Raw genomic sequence first — 15,880 nt, 5'->3', positions numbered from 1 at the left:
ATATCCCCCCCCCATGCAGGAGGTTAAGCCTAGGATTCCCATTGAGGTATACCCGCAGTCCTCTAAATATTTATAAAACATCTCTTGCACGAAAGACATCTTCCAAATTGCTGGAGGGAAGAGGGCTTGAGTTACAAAGTGTTTAAAATTCATCCTTGCCTTTTCCTTTTAGGAAAAATTTAGTCAAGGAGATGCAAATAGTACATCACCTTTTCTAAAGATTCTTTAAAATCCTCCTTGAGCTTCATTGCTGTCTTGACCTCCCAATTCTAAGTGACTTACAAAAACAAACCGTATAAGATGCGAGGTTAAATCACCATGCCAACTAGTGGTCTTGTCGACACTGAAGCGTATGTAATATTTAAATACTGTAGTACGTTTCTCAGCAGCAGCACCTTTCACCACGTAAACGCGCTCAGGTCCTTTACCCGACTAAGGCCTTTTCCATTTCCATGCAGAAACCTCCAGCTGGGAAAACCCATCTCTGGACCTTGGGGTCAGGGGATGAACTCTGACACCAAGCACCTTGGAAGCTAGGAGGCCAAGGAAGGCGCGGAAACAGGCCCCGCATGCAAATGAATGCCCTGGGCAGGTCTGCTCGCTGGGTAACCTTCCCGCGCCCGTAGGCGGAGTGGCGGGTGGAGGAGGTCTTCCGGGCCCTGGAGGAAACCTGCCAGCGGCGCACAGGCGAGTCCCCTCCCGCTCCTGGTCCTCCCGCCTGGATGCTACCCCTCGCAGCTCGTCAGCCGGCCAAATGCATTCCAGAGCTGTGCACAAGACACACTTCTCCAGGCAGTCCTAGAAACCGGAGCCCGGAGCGGGAGAGGGCGGGAGGGAGCGCGCGGCCGCCGCTGAGGTCACATTCGCGCCGCCTCCCCGCCCCCGGTGGCCCGGCTGTTCCCTCCAGCGCACACTTCCCAGGGCCTCGGTCCAGTCCGGTGTAAATGTCTTTTAAACCGAGGGAGCGCTCTCCTCCCCTTTCCCTCCCGAGCAGCCAAGGGATCCGCCGCCAGGGCCTTTAAAACAAAACGAATGAATGAAGCGCTAGGGCGAGCGCGCGCTGGATTGCCGCTGCGGAGCTCCGCTGGGTCTAAATCCGGCCACCGACCGGCTCGTTCCGCTCCAAAACTCGCCGGCGAAGCCCGCTCGATGCTGCCGGCTCTTCCAATTTCTCCTCTGTCCTGCTGGGTCTCAGCCGATTCTGGGAGCTTCTCTGTCCCCCACCTTTCTCATCCTCCCCCCCAGGTCCCCCCTCTGCAGACCCGGGAGGGGGTGGCGGTGGCGGGGGTGGGGGGAGAAATAGCTTTTAGAAACCCGATCTGTTGTTTGCGAAACACAATCGCTTTTTTTTTTTTAAAGCGACAGGGTGTCTAGACGGCCACGTGACGAGGCCGGAGCCGGGCGCGCCACTGCGCAGTGGAACCAGCCGAGCAGAGGGCCGGGTGGGGGGGGGGGCGCGGGGAGGAGGCGGCGGCGGCGGCGGCGGCGGCTGGGGGCGGGGGAGGAAGGGGGAGGGAAGGGGGCGGAGGCGGGAGGCCTTGCGGGAGGCGGCGAGCCTCGGGCACACTGGTTTGCTGCTCGGCGCACGGAGGATCCTGTCCCTTAGCCGCGCCAGCCGAGCCAGCCGGGCGCCGTGCTCGGTCTGCTCGCTGCGCCGGAGAGAGCTGCCCGAGACGGAGCCAGCCCGCCGGCGCCGAGCCGCCGAGCGCCCGGCCCAGGAGCCCCTGAGTGCGGCGCGGCGAGTCCCCGGCGGCAGCAGGACCCGAGCGCCAGGAGAGGGCGGACGGGGGACAAGGAGGCTCCCGGGCGCGACGAGGAGAGTCTCGGAGGAGGAGGCGGCGAGAGGACACCCGGGCCTCCTGCCGCCGCAGCCGGGTCGGGCCAAGCAGCTTATGCGGGGAGCGCCGGCGGCCAGCCACAGTCTGGGGAGGGGTAACCCGCGGTCCCCTCACTAGCGAGCAGCAAGAGCCCAGGGAGGCGAGAGCGCGCGACCCGTCAGTGGCCCGCCGCCGCGCCGCCCTCCCCCTCGCTGTCAGCCCCGCCGGGGCGCAGCCGCCGCCGCAGCATCTTCTGCCCCAGCGCCCCCGCCAGCGCTGAGGAAGTCCCCGCCGAGGACCTGGGCCCGGGAGCGCAGGAGGAAAGACCAGAGACTCCCCTAAAACACCCAGATACGCAAGATTGAAGGAGTGTAGCCAAAGCTTTCTGTGGATTAAAAAAAAATACGATTTTTTTTGGCAGAAGAAAAGGAAGACCAGCGGGGCTCTGCAAGGAAAAAGGGGGGGGGGTAACTCATGGATACGTTTTTCCACCCCTCAAACATCTTGTTCTACTTTGTAAACATTTTCTTTTTTTAAACCTCGGCTCCAGCGGGACGCCCCCAGACCTCCGAGGTGAGAGGAGGTGGTTTTCATTTGGGGCTTAGCATATTTGGTCTTTAGGTTTCGAGAGAGCCTCCTCTTTTCGCCAGACGTCTCATGCGGGGTGAAGTCCACTCGCCCTCCTCCCCTGAGTCTTCGTGTGCACGGAATTCGAGGAGATCCGGTTACTAAGGATATAGAGGAAAAAAATAAATCGCGTGCCTGCTTTTTTTTTTTTTTTTTTTTTTTAATTGCCTGCTTCTCCCCACCCCCAAATTAAGTTGCTTAGCAAGGGGGAAAGAGGCTCTTGCTTTCCTTCAGAAGCCCAGCCGAAAGCCTTTGGTTTTTTGCCCCCAAGGATCTTCTATGTAGGAAGCCGAGGCTGGCGAGCCCGACTCGCGGGAGCCACTACAGAGGGGCCTCTTTTTGGGGAGGCGCCGACAGGGGCAGGCTCGGACGCCCCCAGGGAATCGGCGGCCGAGTTCCTCCGGGGCGCGCCGGGGCCCGAGAGCCGCGCAGGGCGCCGGCCGTGCGGGGTGGGGCAGCCGGAGCGCAGGCCCCCGAGCCCCGGCGGGCGCCCCCGGGCCCCCGCGCGCGCCCCGGCCTCCGGGAGACTGGCGCATGCCACGGAGCGCCCCTCGGGCCGCCGCCGCTCCTGCCCGGGCCCCTGCTGTTGCTGCTGTCGCCTGCGCCTGCTGCCCCAACTCGGCGCCCGACTTCTTCATGGTGTGCGGAGGTCATGTTCGCTCCTTAGCCGGCAAACGACTTTTCTCCTCGCCTCCTCGCCCCGCATGTTCAGGACCAAACGATCTGCGCTCGTCCGGCGTCTCTGGAGGAGCCGTGCGCCCGGCGGCGAGGACGAGGAGGAGGGCGCTGGGGGAGGCGGAGGAGGCGAGCTGCGGGGAGAAGGGGCGACGGACGGTCGGGCGCATGGGGCCGGTGGCGGCGGCGTGGGCAGGGCTGGCTGCTGCCTGGGCAAAGCAGTACGAGGTGCCAAAGGTCACCACCATCCCCACCCCCTAGCCGCGGGCGCCGGCGCGGCCGGGGGCGCCGAGGCGGATCTGAAGGCGCTCACGCACTCGGTGCTTAAGAAACTGAAGGAGCGGCAGCTGGAGCTGCTGCTCCAGGCCGTGGAGTCCCGCGGCGGTACGCGCACCGCGTGCCTCCTGCTGCCTGGCCGCCTGGACTGCAGGCTGGGCCCGGGGGCTCCCGCCAGTGCGCAACCCGCGCAGCCGCCCTTGTCCTACTCGCTCCCCCTCCTGCTGTGCAAAGTGTTCAGGTGGCCGGATCTCAGGCATTCCTCGGAAGTCAAGAGGCTGTGTTGCTGTGAATCTTACGGGAAGATCAACCCCGAGCTAGTGTGCTGCAACCCCCATCACCTTAGCAGACTCTGCGAACTAGGTAAGAAGTTGTTCTGTGCCCACCCTTTCCTCTCCCTGGTGTGCATGTGCTGCAAGAAAAGCCCTGATGGGTTGTGTGTGTGTGTGTGCAGCCACCTTTCCGAGGGAAGAGTACATCCTCTTCTGAAGCAGATTGGGGGACTTAAGCAGAAGGGACAAGGGGAAGTTCGAAAGGCATTCCTTGGGGGTTCCCTTGCTGGCTTTTCTCCTCTGTCGCCCCGAGGGTGTCCATGGGCAGTGCTTATGCACACACTGTACAGACGTGCAGCTAAAAATCAGACGCTCTCATTTGCGGATCAGCAAGGGGGTGCTAGGAGAAGTGGGGGTCACGCCTCCCCTTCACCCGGAAAGGCGTTGAGGTGTGTGGCCGAGTTGGATTTGGTCCAAGCCCGCCAAAGAAGGCTGGGAAAAGCGAGCTATAAAAGCTGGAAAGTCTCCGCTGCTTTAGTAAATAAGGAGAGTCACGTCGGGCACAAGTGGCCCAGATACTGCCCTGGCCTCGCAGCTTCCGAGTTTTGGGGCAGAAGATTAGGATGGGAGGCCGAATTGGGTATCTACTGTCCCTAAGCTCTGCAAGCTCCAGGGTGAGAAGGAACAAGCGGCCAGGAGAAGTTGGCTGCCCCCTACTTTTTCCTCTCTTAAGCACAGAAAAGTGTACAATTAATGGTCGTTAGAATGGCGGTTTCCCAGCGTCTCAGTGACGCTGCTGCCCCTTAACCGCGCTGGGGCCTTGGCTTCAGGCTGAGACTCCAGGCGCCCACCCTTTTATCTTTCCACCTCCATTCCTCCTCTGTTCTTGGCGTCTTTGTGTACGGGTGTGGGGGGGCGTACCCTGGGTGCCCGCAGATTGCCCCAAGTTCACCAGCACACTTGGGGCGCGCCTCCCAGGTGGGCTAGAAAGGGGAGCCCGGTGCCCCCCCGCGGTGCCAAGCGGAGTGGCGGGGGCGGAGGCGAACTGCCGTCCTGGGGGCGGGCCCAGGTGGGGGAGGGGGAGCGGGGTCTGGAGTTCCTGGATTCTAAGGGGGCCTGGTTGCCCCCGGCCCTGTGAACTGTGAAGTGCGCGGCTCGGGTCTCTCGGCCGAGCCGGTGGTTTCCAGCCGGGCCCGCCGAGCGCGGCGGCGGCGGCCGCAGACGTAGAGGAGCGGAGCGCCGAGGCTGGCGCCAGGCGGCCTCTTTTGTTTATCTGACAGCTAAATATCAAGGCAATCACCGCCTCGCGGCCCGGCCTCCAACCCCCACAGCTAAGACAAACAGTTGGGCTGAAAGAATGCCTCTGTTATCATAAGTTTCTATCTCGCTTTCTCATGGCTCGGACTTTATATTCTCTTACTTTTTTCATTCCAGAGTCTCCCCCCCCTCCCTACTCCAGATACCCGATGGATTTTCTCAAGCCAACTGGTGAGTAGATGATTTTCAAAATAGTTCATCTTAGTTAGAACCGGAACCCCTAGAACCCCGGGTGTGTGTGTCTAGGCTGCGGCCTGGGAGGTGCAGGGCTTGGTCCGGTTGTGATAGGTTTTCCTCGATTGGCAGTTCCAAGTGTTCTGTGGATGTGCCTGTATGTTTATTATATTTTTTGCGAAGATGTTTCCTCGATGTGCTTTACGTTTTGTATCTCTTTTACCTGTTTGCACTCTGTGACCAAAGTTAGCTCGGCTTTAACACATGGAGGCTTTAATCCATGAAGTGTCTTGGAAGCCAAATAGGACAGGTTGATGGGAACATTCAGAGACTTTGTGAGTGCCAGGAGAATCAGTGGGAAGGATGGAAGGGATGATCAGGTGGAAGGGAAGACCATTTCAGAAGTTGTGGAGGGGACTTGGGTTTGGGGTGAGCCACTAGAACGCTTAAGCCTATGCAACAAGTAAAGGGGAAGGTTCCCCCTCTGCCCAGGTCACCTCCAGAGTCAGCCCTCCTGGGGTTTTCTCAGAATTCTTGGTAGGGGCCATAAAAGTTTTTAGCATAACTCTGCCTGCCTGTTGCTTTGTCACGGATGGCATGGGGCCAGGGCAGAAGCCCATTGAGACTGGCACCAGCCCCGTTGCGGTTGTCTGCATTCAGCTTCTGACTGGCAGCACAAGGGCCCATCCTTTGGAGCTGTCAGTGCCAGGGGACAGGGTCAGCAAAACGGATTGGGGATGACAGCAGGAACAAGCTTTGTTTCCTGGAGCCCCTTCTTACAGAGGGAGATTCATTTGCTAAAAGTACAGATTGTAACTTTGTTTTTTGTGCCTGAATGCTGGGTGCCTGGAAAAGTGTAACCGCTTGTGACACTTGTATTTTGCCAAGGTTCTGGGAGAAGGAAAAGTGAAGGGTTGGGCACCATTTAGCTTCTGGAATTCTATAAGTCCTTCCGCCTCAGGAGTTTTGGCCGTCGGACCTTTCCCCCCACTAATTAAAAGTTTTGCTGGGGCGTTGTCATAAATTAAATACTTTAATGAACGTGTAACTGAAGCCCATGCTCTGCAGCCAGCCCTCCCGGGACTCCACCAGCTCTCAAGTTGGGAAGGCGTTTCTGCTTGCCTGGTGCCTGTCTAATAAGTGACCTGCAAAGCATGTGATATTTTGCTTTCGATTTACAAAACACTAGATAAATGTCCATTAATGAGGAGATAAGCAGCTCTCTGTATTTGTAACAAACGTTAACTAAAAATTACCCTGCTCTTTTCCCAAAGAATGGAACTTGCCTGAGTTTTTGGCTTAAAGAATCAAGACTGCTTTTTTATGAAGTTAGTTCTCCACGGGACCATCACTGTCCAGTCTTTGGTTTTCTTTCTGTATGCTTCAAATTTGGAGGTTTTCCTTAAAAGAGAGCCATGTCTTCATGGCCCCAGGAGCAGAAACTGCTGGGGTCCTTGTTCCCCAAACCTCCAAAAACCACAGAAAAGAAGGACCTTGTTCTCTCGGTCTATTGCAAAGACCCTGGGATCATCTGTTCTCAGGATTTAAGCAGTCATTCTGTCAGGTCGGGGCCTCCTTTTCAGTGAGTGGAGTGATATATTTATTCATTAGCAAGTGTTGACATTAGGTAGCAAAATGTGTGTAAACAGAGAAGCCACAAAGACAGGAATGTGCCATTTCCAAAAGGGGGGAGGAATGTTCTCCAGGGCAGCCAATAGGAAGTGATTAACCTGCTCATCGGAAACCCAAACAGCTGGTTACTTACCCAAAATGTTTTGTTTAAAACAAAACAAAACAAAAAAGGAGAAAACAACAACACAAAGACGTTTGTGGGATAAGAACCTGGGGACAGTAACTGAGGAAGCCCCCAGGAGAGAATGGTCTAGAGCTGGAGGGGGACAAGTCTGGGACTGGTTTTGCTGGCTGTGGTGGCCAGGGGTGTTGTGGTTAGACACAAAGATGGGAGGGTGCTGCCCTAGCCACTTACCCCATCTAGTACGTGGGAGAGTATTGAACCTGGGACCTTAGATGGGCTGTTTACATTTCTCAGCTGAGGTTGAACCTTTGGTCTTGGGTTCCTAGGTGAACAGGCATAAGGTTTTATAATGGATAGCTGTTGAAAGTCCTGACCAGCTGCAGACTGTGAAGTCGCCAGCTTGGGAAGAGGTGATGGGAAGAGGGCTGGGGTGGTCCCACTGAGCTGGAGGAGCCTTTGGAGGTGCTGGCCTGCTAAAACTGGGAGCTCCATTTTGTGATGGTGTAAGCTTTCCTGCTACAGCCTCTGGGAGGGCCCGGACTTTGACCAGCTGGCACTGTGTGGTTCCACACCAGCAGAGTCGCCTTCCAAGGAGTGTTAGGTGTGCCTGAACCTCAGGACAAAGTGGTTGTGACTTGTGGCTCTGGGAAGGTAGGAAAACTCCCCCTTCCACAAGGAATAAGAATTTGCTGTTTGCTGCTAGATTTCAGTTTGTGGAGCTGAGAGTCTGCGAAGGGAATGGTGTGGGCTCTGCTTCCTGCATGCTCTGTATCTGCTGTCATAAAGGTTTGAAGAACCCAGGTGGCCGGTGACCATGGATGGATCCAGCTTCCAAAACCTAGTAGGAAGTCTGATCTTGACCTCAGATGGACCCTGCCTTTGCCTCTTAACTTAGGTCCTTGGGTCTCTTAATTTTTCCAGGTCTCGCTTTAAATCCAGGTGATTAAAGAGTTTGATTAGATGATTCATTCATTCATTTACTGCTCCATTCATTCATTCCATGGGTGGAATGATGTGCCTCCCTAAAAATTAGAGCATGGCATTACAGCATCCTTCTGTCACTAGGGTTTCTTTGTGGTCTGAACCACCTGGGGCAGAGCCCAGGTAGTGGTGGTGGCTGACTCTGACCCCAGCAGTACTTAGGAAGCTCAGAACTACCCTGGCTCTCTGGATAGGAGCAGTTTGGTGGAAGTCCCTCAAGTTCATTCTTTGGTCGCTCCCCAGGGTTGGGTTTTTAGACTTTATGGCAACAACCCTCTGCTTTGGAAGCTCTGGAACAAGGGGTGAGTCTTTTTTTCTCCTACAGAACCCAGCACTTCCTTGGTGCTTTTTGATAAATAGCAGCGCATGAGAACTAGGAATAGCCTATTATTGCTGACTGCCAGCCTGGGTTTTGGGAAGCAGGGGACACAGGCAGATGGTGAGACCCTGACTTTGGAAGCCTGTCATTGTGGGTAAGGGATAAAAGTCTGGCCCCCTTGATCTTTACAAGCCTTATAAGCCAGGCAGTAGCTTGAGGCCAGTCTGGATGCTGAAGACTGGCTTAGCCTGGTCACCTCCAAGAAAGAGAGTTGTTGAGACTCGGTGGCCCTGGGGAGGGACAGCCATGGGTTAGGAGCTGGACTCTTGGGAATGGCCTGGCTCACTGGGTGGCCCCTTGAGCTAGTCAGTGACGCCTCAGTTTACCTGGTGCATGCGGAACAGGTATGTTTTGCTACTTCACAGGGCTGGTAGGGAGCCCTAATTAACGTTTGTAAATCCCTCCTGAGATCAAAGGCACTGCAGAAGGGCAGAGCACCATTTCATAAAAACGCGTGTGGTTGCCAGCGTTGGAGCTGGCTTACCTTTGATGTGAGACAGGCTGACACCCCGACTGTGGTCTCAGCTCTGCCCGGAGAGGCCAAGCTTTTCCTTTGAAACACACCTTGCCCCTGGCATTCGGCCAGCCGGAGCTGGGGGGGAGTGGCTAGGGATAAGTCATCACATTTAATGTGGGGGTGTCTTCCTTTGGGGGGGTGTGGAGAAAAGGGGGGGATGAGAAGTATCTCTAGAAAATGGTGAAGGCCATCAGAGTAGTTTAGAAAGTGCAGGGCATACACCGTTTAACTAGTAACTCCATTTCCTGCCTCTCTCTATTGTTTTCCATTTGATTAAGTGTATCCTGCAAAGCTGTATATTCCTGTTAGGAATTAGACTCTCCCCTGATGAAATGAGATTACACACAGTCCCCTCTGCTCTGCCTCCCCTCGCCCTCCTCTAGGCCTATCCCTGTTCCTGCCCCTCCCCATTGGGGAGAAGTTTTTTGTTTGTTTGTTTATTTGTTTTTGGTGGTGCTAGGGATCAAACCCAGGGCATCTACCACTGAGCTAAACTCCCAGCCCAGCCCAGCCCAGGAAAGTTCTTGAAAAGTTATTCTTCCAGTCAGAGAATATGGGAGAGGGAAGGAGTCTGGATTAGAGAGAATCTGAGCACTCGAGGGGGACATACGGCAGAATCTTAGAAATGACCGGGAGGGAGCTCTGCAGCCTGGGCTTGGCCACCTGTACCCTCTGCCTCCGGGAGTTGGAGGAGGCTACTTTGCCACCCAAGGGCTCCCATGGGCTCCTGGCCTCAGGCCTGCTCTTTGGTTTGGCTTCCTTTTTTGCTCCACTTGGGGCTCCACTTGGAAGCTGGTAATGCACGCCCCAGGGATACGGTGCTAGTGGCCTGGTGGTCTGGGCTGGGAGGACTAGAGTGAGTATATACCATCCAACTTGGTGCATTAACTGCAAGCTGGGAAGCACCATTCTTGAGTCAGGCTTTCTACCGACTTTAGAAGGTTTGGCATTGGCAGTGGTACAGGAGGAGCTCACGGGTCTCGTGTATTTGTGTTCCATGGGACTAATTAGCTGTGGTTCATGGGCCTTCTTTTTTGTTTATTGCTTGGAGGGTGGTTGTAGAGTCCGTTTCTCAGCTGGAATTGTCATTATCCTTGTTGACATTGAGGTCACTCTGCTGAGCACCTGTGGGTGATGGAGAAGTCCAGTTGGGACACACAGAATCTGAAGGTGAAAAGAGATTAGTAAAGGCAGTAGAAGGAAACGGAGTGCCTGAAAGATTTTTGTAGGAGCTGAGATCAGGCAGCCTTGTGGAATGGGGTTGCCTGGGAAGGTTTCCAGAAATGGGGGAGGTTTGGACGGTTTGGAAGCAGGAGAGCATGTCCCCTTGGGCTTGGAGCCTCATGGAGAAGGTTCTGTCTTGATCTGGTGTATGCACGAGAGAAATTCAGGGAGTCCACTTGAAATGTGTGTGCTTCACTGTACTCGAGTTAGACCTCAGTTGAAAAGGAAAAGAAAGTCCTCGAGAACTGGGAATCTGTCATTTAAAAGACCAGGGCAAGACCCTCGCCTGTGGGCATGACAGAGGGGCCACCTCCTCTAGATGAGGAGGTTTGGGGGAGGTTTTTGCCCTTGATGTGATAGGACAGAGCAACCAGAGTTGAGAAGGTACACCTGAACCTCCTTTGACCTTGGGAACCACCAGGTCCCCTCGATGGGGGACTTGTAATACAGGAGGAATTCCAGCCCGTCTGCGAGTGATCCAGCCTGACTAATGATTAACTGGCCGCCCCAGAGCCCAGACGGGTGACAAGGTGCTGTGGTCTGTCTCAGGATGGGCCGCGAAGCCGAGCAGACCATTAATAATCAGCAACTGCGGCTGGAGGCAGCCTTTTGGAATGCGTGGGCCCTTTTCATGCTGTTTAGAATGTGCCTAAAGATGAGTCGTGGTGTATTTATTTGTTTCTCCCCCTCTTTGAATCCACAGCAGACTGTCCAGATGCTGTGCCTTCCTCCGCTGAAACAGGGGGAACAAATTATCTGGCCCCTGGGGGGCTTTCAGGTAAGATGCTTTCTCTTATTTTCCTGGCAATTCCAAGGTTTCTAGAAATTGCTGGAGGCTAAAGGATTGGGGGTGGCCTTCTGCCACCCCAGCTGGTTTAGAGTTCGTTCTTATTCTCATTTTTAATGTGCCTTAAGCTGGATGCATTCAGGGTGGCTGGTGCCCTAACTCGCCTTCCTGCAGTCCTTTATGGGACAGGAGCACCGGCCAGTTCCATGGATGGGGAAACTGGAGCTGGCCCGTGGCTGGTGTTGTGTTTTGTGGTTGTTTTAAGCAGCTCCTGGCTCCAAGGACTTCCACTTGGTAATTTTATGTCTTGAACTCAGGCATTTAAGCTGTTTTTGCCCTCGTTCTTTATGCATGGGGTGGCTTGAAGGGGAGGGACCTTAGGGGAACGTGTTGCGAACAGATTCCAAACTCAGAGTGGGTCTTGAAGCTCCTTTCAGAGTCCCGGTTGCCCTTCCAGCTGGGTGCCGTTCAGCGCAGAGTTCTGGAGTGCATGTCTGCAGACAGTGGGTGCCCTAGATGGTCCCCTGAGGGCAGGCTTTCCTCTGGTGGCCCACAGGCTGAGGCCCTGGAATGCTGGTGCTGGAGGATCACGGGATGGAGGAAGTGCTGCACTGGGGAGCCTTGCCCCTCATTGTCCCTGAGGATACCAGGAAGGGGTGAAAACTGGGGGAAGCTCTCGGGCACTGCCTGAGTGAGAGGCAGAGGCAGATCATTCTTTCCTAAAGACATTCTCTTTCTTCCTGTTTCTTTCACCCCACCATGTCACCACTAGATTTTCTAAAGGAGGCTGAAGCAAGAGAAAGTAACCTGTGGGGGAAGATGCAGAGTAGTTGTAACAGAGTTCCGGTCATTTTCTTGCCTTTGGGCCACTGCTGAAAGATCCTGGTGGAGCAGCTCAAACGAAGCAGTAAAACTTGTCGTGCACCCTCTTTTTGTGGGGTTACCCCCTGACTCATTGGTCAAGCTTTGCTTCCACGTGCTGCTCGCATACGGTTCATCCTGGACAGTTCCCTCCCCTCCAGGGTAGGGCTTGCTGGTGTCTGTAGGGAGACCCTTGTTTGTTTTGATTTCTGTGCAGTATATACTCTGACTGTTATCTGAGACTTGAGGGTATTGTTTACTCAAGGCTTCTAATGAGAACTGAGCAGGAAAAGAAGGACCCCAGAGGGGAGGGGGCTTTGAGCAGGGCGCAAGCAGGCCAGTGCAGCAACATGGAAATTGCATTTTTTTTCTGCTTTCTAAGACTGAGGGAGTTGAGAGAGTTCTTGAAAGGAAAAGAACAAGGAAAGGAAAGGGTCTGAGCAGAATAACATGCTCGGGATGTTGTTGGATGGTTTTATTTTTTACACCCTGGATGTGCAGGGAGGAGCCCCAGCCCCTCCAAACCACATGAAATAAGCAAGGGAAGTGGTAGCTTTTGAAAGGGGCTTTTCGGAAGGTTTGTCTTATTGATAACATCTTGTCTGTCTCCTCTGCTGGAGGAAATGACGACACCAGCCTGAGCCACCACCGGCCTGAGTGCCTCCTCGCCCAACCCCAGGAGCCAAGCTGTGTGACCTGGGCAGCCCCTCTGAGATGGGTGGGCCTTTTGCTCCCCCCAGTTCCTCCAGTCCTAGAAAGAAACCAGGGGCTAAAACAATCATTAGCGACTCCCCCCAGACCCAGGGTAATTGCAGCCACTTAGATTAATGAGGAGCTGCTAGGAAGGAGGAGGGGTGTGTCTCTGAAGAAATGGCGTGGTTTGACAAAACTGCAAGAAGAAAAAAAAAAGAAGAAGAAAAGGGGGGGGGCCCTGCACATGAAAGAGCATTTGTTTTGAATTTTAGCTCTTGATTTACTAATTCCCAGGGCTTCAAAGTTGGAGCTCTTTCTTCTTCCTGAGGGTTGTTGGAGCCTTGTATTAATAACGTGCCGTGGGGGGAGGTTATAAAAACTCCTTTTTGGGTTGATGCCAGTGGTTTGGGGGTGTCTGGAGAAGAGCTGATGGGCTGTGCTCCTTGTGGTGTGAATGTCCCCCCGAAAGGTGATTGTACAGCCAGGGCAGGACAGAGGGGTTTGTAAATTGCAGAGAGCCGGGGCCTCCTCCTTTTCAAGAGCTCCAGGGTTCCTGGGGGATGCGGCCATGGGGGTGTGGTGGCTGAATGGAGTGCCCAGGCCAGGGGAAGGGGTTAGCCTAGCAGACCCCCTTGGGATGGGGGTGGGGAACTGGGCATGTGGTGGGGTTGCAAGGGGTTTTTGCCTCCCCCTTGGAATAACCTCTCTGAGTCCTTTTCACAGGCCCTGTGTGCTGTTTTCCTTCCTGTCCTGCCCTGACTGAGAACGGGCTTAATGAATGGGGCTCAGTTTAGGGTGGGAGGAAGGTCGGCAGCGGGAGCCAGGGCTTGCTTCTCTTGGCAAGGGAAGAAGGGAAAGAAAAAGCAGCCGAATGTGAAAATGCGGTGCCTCAGAGGTGGGGGTGGGGCGTGCTCAAAGGCCTACCCCCTCCTGAGATGCAGGGGTGACTCCCAGGCTGGCCCTTCCCTTTCCTGCGCCCTTGCAAATGGCCAGCCCAGAGGAAGGGGAGTGGGCGGGTAGAGCCCCGGAGCAGGGCCGCTGGCTGCAGGTTGGAATTCCAGCCTCGCATCTTGGTTCTGGGGGGGTGCGGGGAGGGGAACGACAGGCCCAGTCCTTCCTCGCAAGTGAAACACACCCCACCCCTGCAAGTTTCCTCAGTCTGGGAAAATGGATCATTTTTAGAAGGCAGTGACTTGGTTCCAGGAGATTGTACTTTCATTTCTGACAGCCGGCTCTCTGAGACAGATGGATTGCTCAGTGCAAGCTTATGCGTGTGTGTGTGTGTGTGTGTGTGTGTGTGTGTGTGTGTGTATGCGCCGCGTGCCTTAGGCACACAGACAGTCCCGTGCGCAGACACGCGAGCATGCATATGCCCACGGGCAGGCTTGGAGATAGGCTGAGGTCCTGTCCCATGGGTTTGGTTGACGTCAGAGGAGCCTCTCCAAGTAGATGTGGCCTTGGGTGGTATTTGTGGATTGGTTCTGAACTGTGATTTGGCAGCCTGAGTTCAGCTCTCAGCAAGGGTGTCTGTTTTGAAAGGAACGCAACTCCAGATCTCAGGCCCTTACTGCTGCTTGGACACAAATGTGTCATGGCTCAGGAACATCCACCTTGGCAAGGTCTGACATAGCCGGGAAGCTTCTAGGTTCAGTTCAGTGGTGGAAATGGAAAGGATTTGCTCCCAGAGCTTCCACTGTATCACTAGTAATGAAAAGCATGTGTTCGAAGCTGTCATCTTTGCAGCCTCCATCTGGAGTTTCTGGGGGTCTTGCACTTCGCCTGTCTGCTGTCCTGGCTTGGGTGGGGAGAAGGAGCAACCTCTTACTATTCTAGGTTACTCAGCCACAGACCCATCCTCCAGCTGCCACCTCCAGATATACAAATGTCTGGTGCTGGCTGGTTCTCAGCCAGATGGACTTCCCCAGCCAGAGCAAGATTGGAAGCCATCAGCCATTTGTAGTTATTTAAGCTTCCAAAGAGGTGTCCCAATGGATTTCCAGGAGGGAGGTAGGGGCATTGGAGACCAAAGTGATCACATGTCTTGCGGGGGATTGAGGGAACCCCATCTCCTGTGTAGGCATGCTTATGTGAAGGGACATCATCCCAAGGGTGGCCAGTTCCTTTGCTAATGTCTTAAAATCCATGGTACCCAAGACTGGGAGTGGGAGCATCCTTGAGTTGCACCCATTTGAGGCAGGATGTCTGTCTTGTCCTTTGTGATCCCTGCTGCCATCTGTCTTTGCTTCAGAGGAGAGCTTTCAAAAATGCCTATATGATCTGAAACTGCCTCCCTGGCTCAGTCTATGGCCGACTTGGGCTCAAACCAAGTAGCTTAGGAAAGATTGCTCTGTCCTGTTTTAAGGGAAGCTGTTCAGCTGCATGTGGACAATTATTTATTGTCTGGCTTGGAATTGTGATAAAGAACTGAGAATCTGGGCCTGGGTGCCTGTTTCTGTGTTTTCAATGTAGCCTCTCCCTGCCTGGGAACAAGTACCTTCTGGTTTCACTGAAATCTCTGATGGCATGGGACCGGGTGGGGAGGGCAGACTTTCATGCAGGTGGCATGAGCCCAAGCTTTGGGGATCCAAAGAGCCAGCCCAGTGACCAGGGGTGAGCTCCTTCCTCACCTGCCCCCTTCCTCCTAGGCCATTGTGAGAAATGACAGTCTGTAACTTCAGGGACACACACAGTCTGCGTCTCCCTAACAAGCCAGCCTAATGACTCGGGGCTAGGGCGGGCTCACCTGGTGCACACCCACACCCTGTCATGGACAGCAACTCTGACTGTTTGTTGGCCTCTTCTGCAGTGCCCGAGGTCATGTACCCCGCCCCTGGAGAAGAACTCCTGATAAAACCCCTTTTGTCTTGGAAAGAATGTGGCAGTTAGGCAGGGGTTAAATGCAGGGTGACAGCATTTAAAGTCTCTGGAGTAAATTTGGGCTGCTCTGCAGGCCAGACTAGATGGGCTGCTGCCTCTTGCATCCTGTCCCCAGGCAGAACTGGGCTGGCCAGTGAGGGGGGAGGGGGCGGGGGAAGGCCAGGCTCCAGGTGATGTGGCTTTTGGCTACAGTTGAACACACTGACTCCCCCACCCGCAGTGGGGCCTGCACTTAGCAGAACCCGGCTGTAGACTTCTGAACCTAAGGACCTCTGTGGCAAGCTGAGCCAGTGGGGCAGTGGAAAGGGAGGAAATGCCAGAGGATTCACGATGGAGTTGGCTTCCTTTGCTTCTTTATTACTGTTGTGACTGTTCCATGATATTGCTCCTTGCAGTATTACGATGGCGGAGCTGGTCTTTGTTCACTTTCATCCAGGGCCTTGAACTTGGAGTAACACCTGTAAAATGGGTGTCTTAACCTGGAAGGTTTTAAAAAGGCGTAGGATGCCAGTTTTTAGACTGGCTCCCACATTCGAATCCTGGGGATCAAGCCTCTTCTCTAGTGAGATTTTTGCGGTGATAGAAGCGTTTGCCGGACAGTGGTGACTATGTACCTTCTTCCGATTTGCCTTTGCTGAGTGAATGAG

General features: G+C 54.6%; 1 protein-coding gene across 3 annotated transcripts in view; it reads left to right on the top strand.

Annotated features, from left to right (window-relative positions):
* The first annotated feature begins 1,554 nt into the window (after positions 1-1,554).
* Smad7 (SMAD family member 7) overlaps positions 1,555-15,880 on the top strand; it is a 28,076-nt gene continuing 13,750 nt past the window's right edge. Inside the window, exons 1-3 of one of the 3 annotated variants that reach the window (XM_047526742.1) lie at positions 1,555-3,758; positions 5,102-5,155; positions 10,722-10,793. In XM_047526742.1, coding sequence (XP_047382698.1) covers positions 3,149-3,758; positions 5,102-5,155; positions 10,722-10,793 — 736 coding nt within the window. In that variant the 5' untranslated portion in view covers positions 1,555-3,148. Of the gene's footprint in view, positions 3,759-5,101; positions 5,156-10,718; positions 10,794-15,880 lie in introns of all 3 variants that reach the window. The other 2 variants (XM_047526741.1, XM_047526743.1) reach the window with 2 other exon arrangements.

Source organism: Sciurus carolinensis, chromosome 15, assembly GCF_902686445.1.
Source record: "Sciurus carolinensis chromosome 15, mSciCar1.2, whole genome shotgun sequence".
Taxonomy (NCBI): Eukaryota; Metazoa; Chordata; class Mammalia; order Rodentia; family Sciuridae; genus Sciurus; species Sciurus carolinensis.
This window is presented reverse-complemented; position numbering and strand designations above follow the sequence as displayed.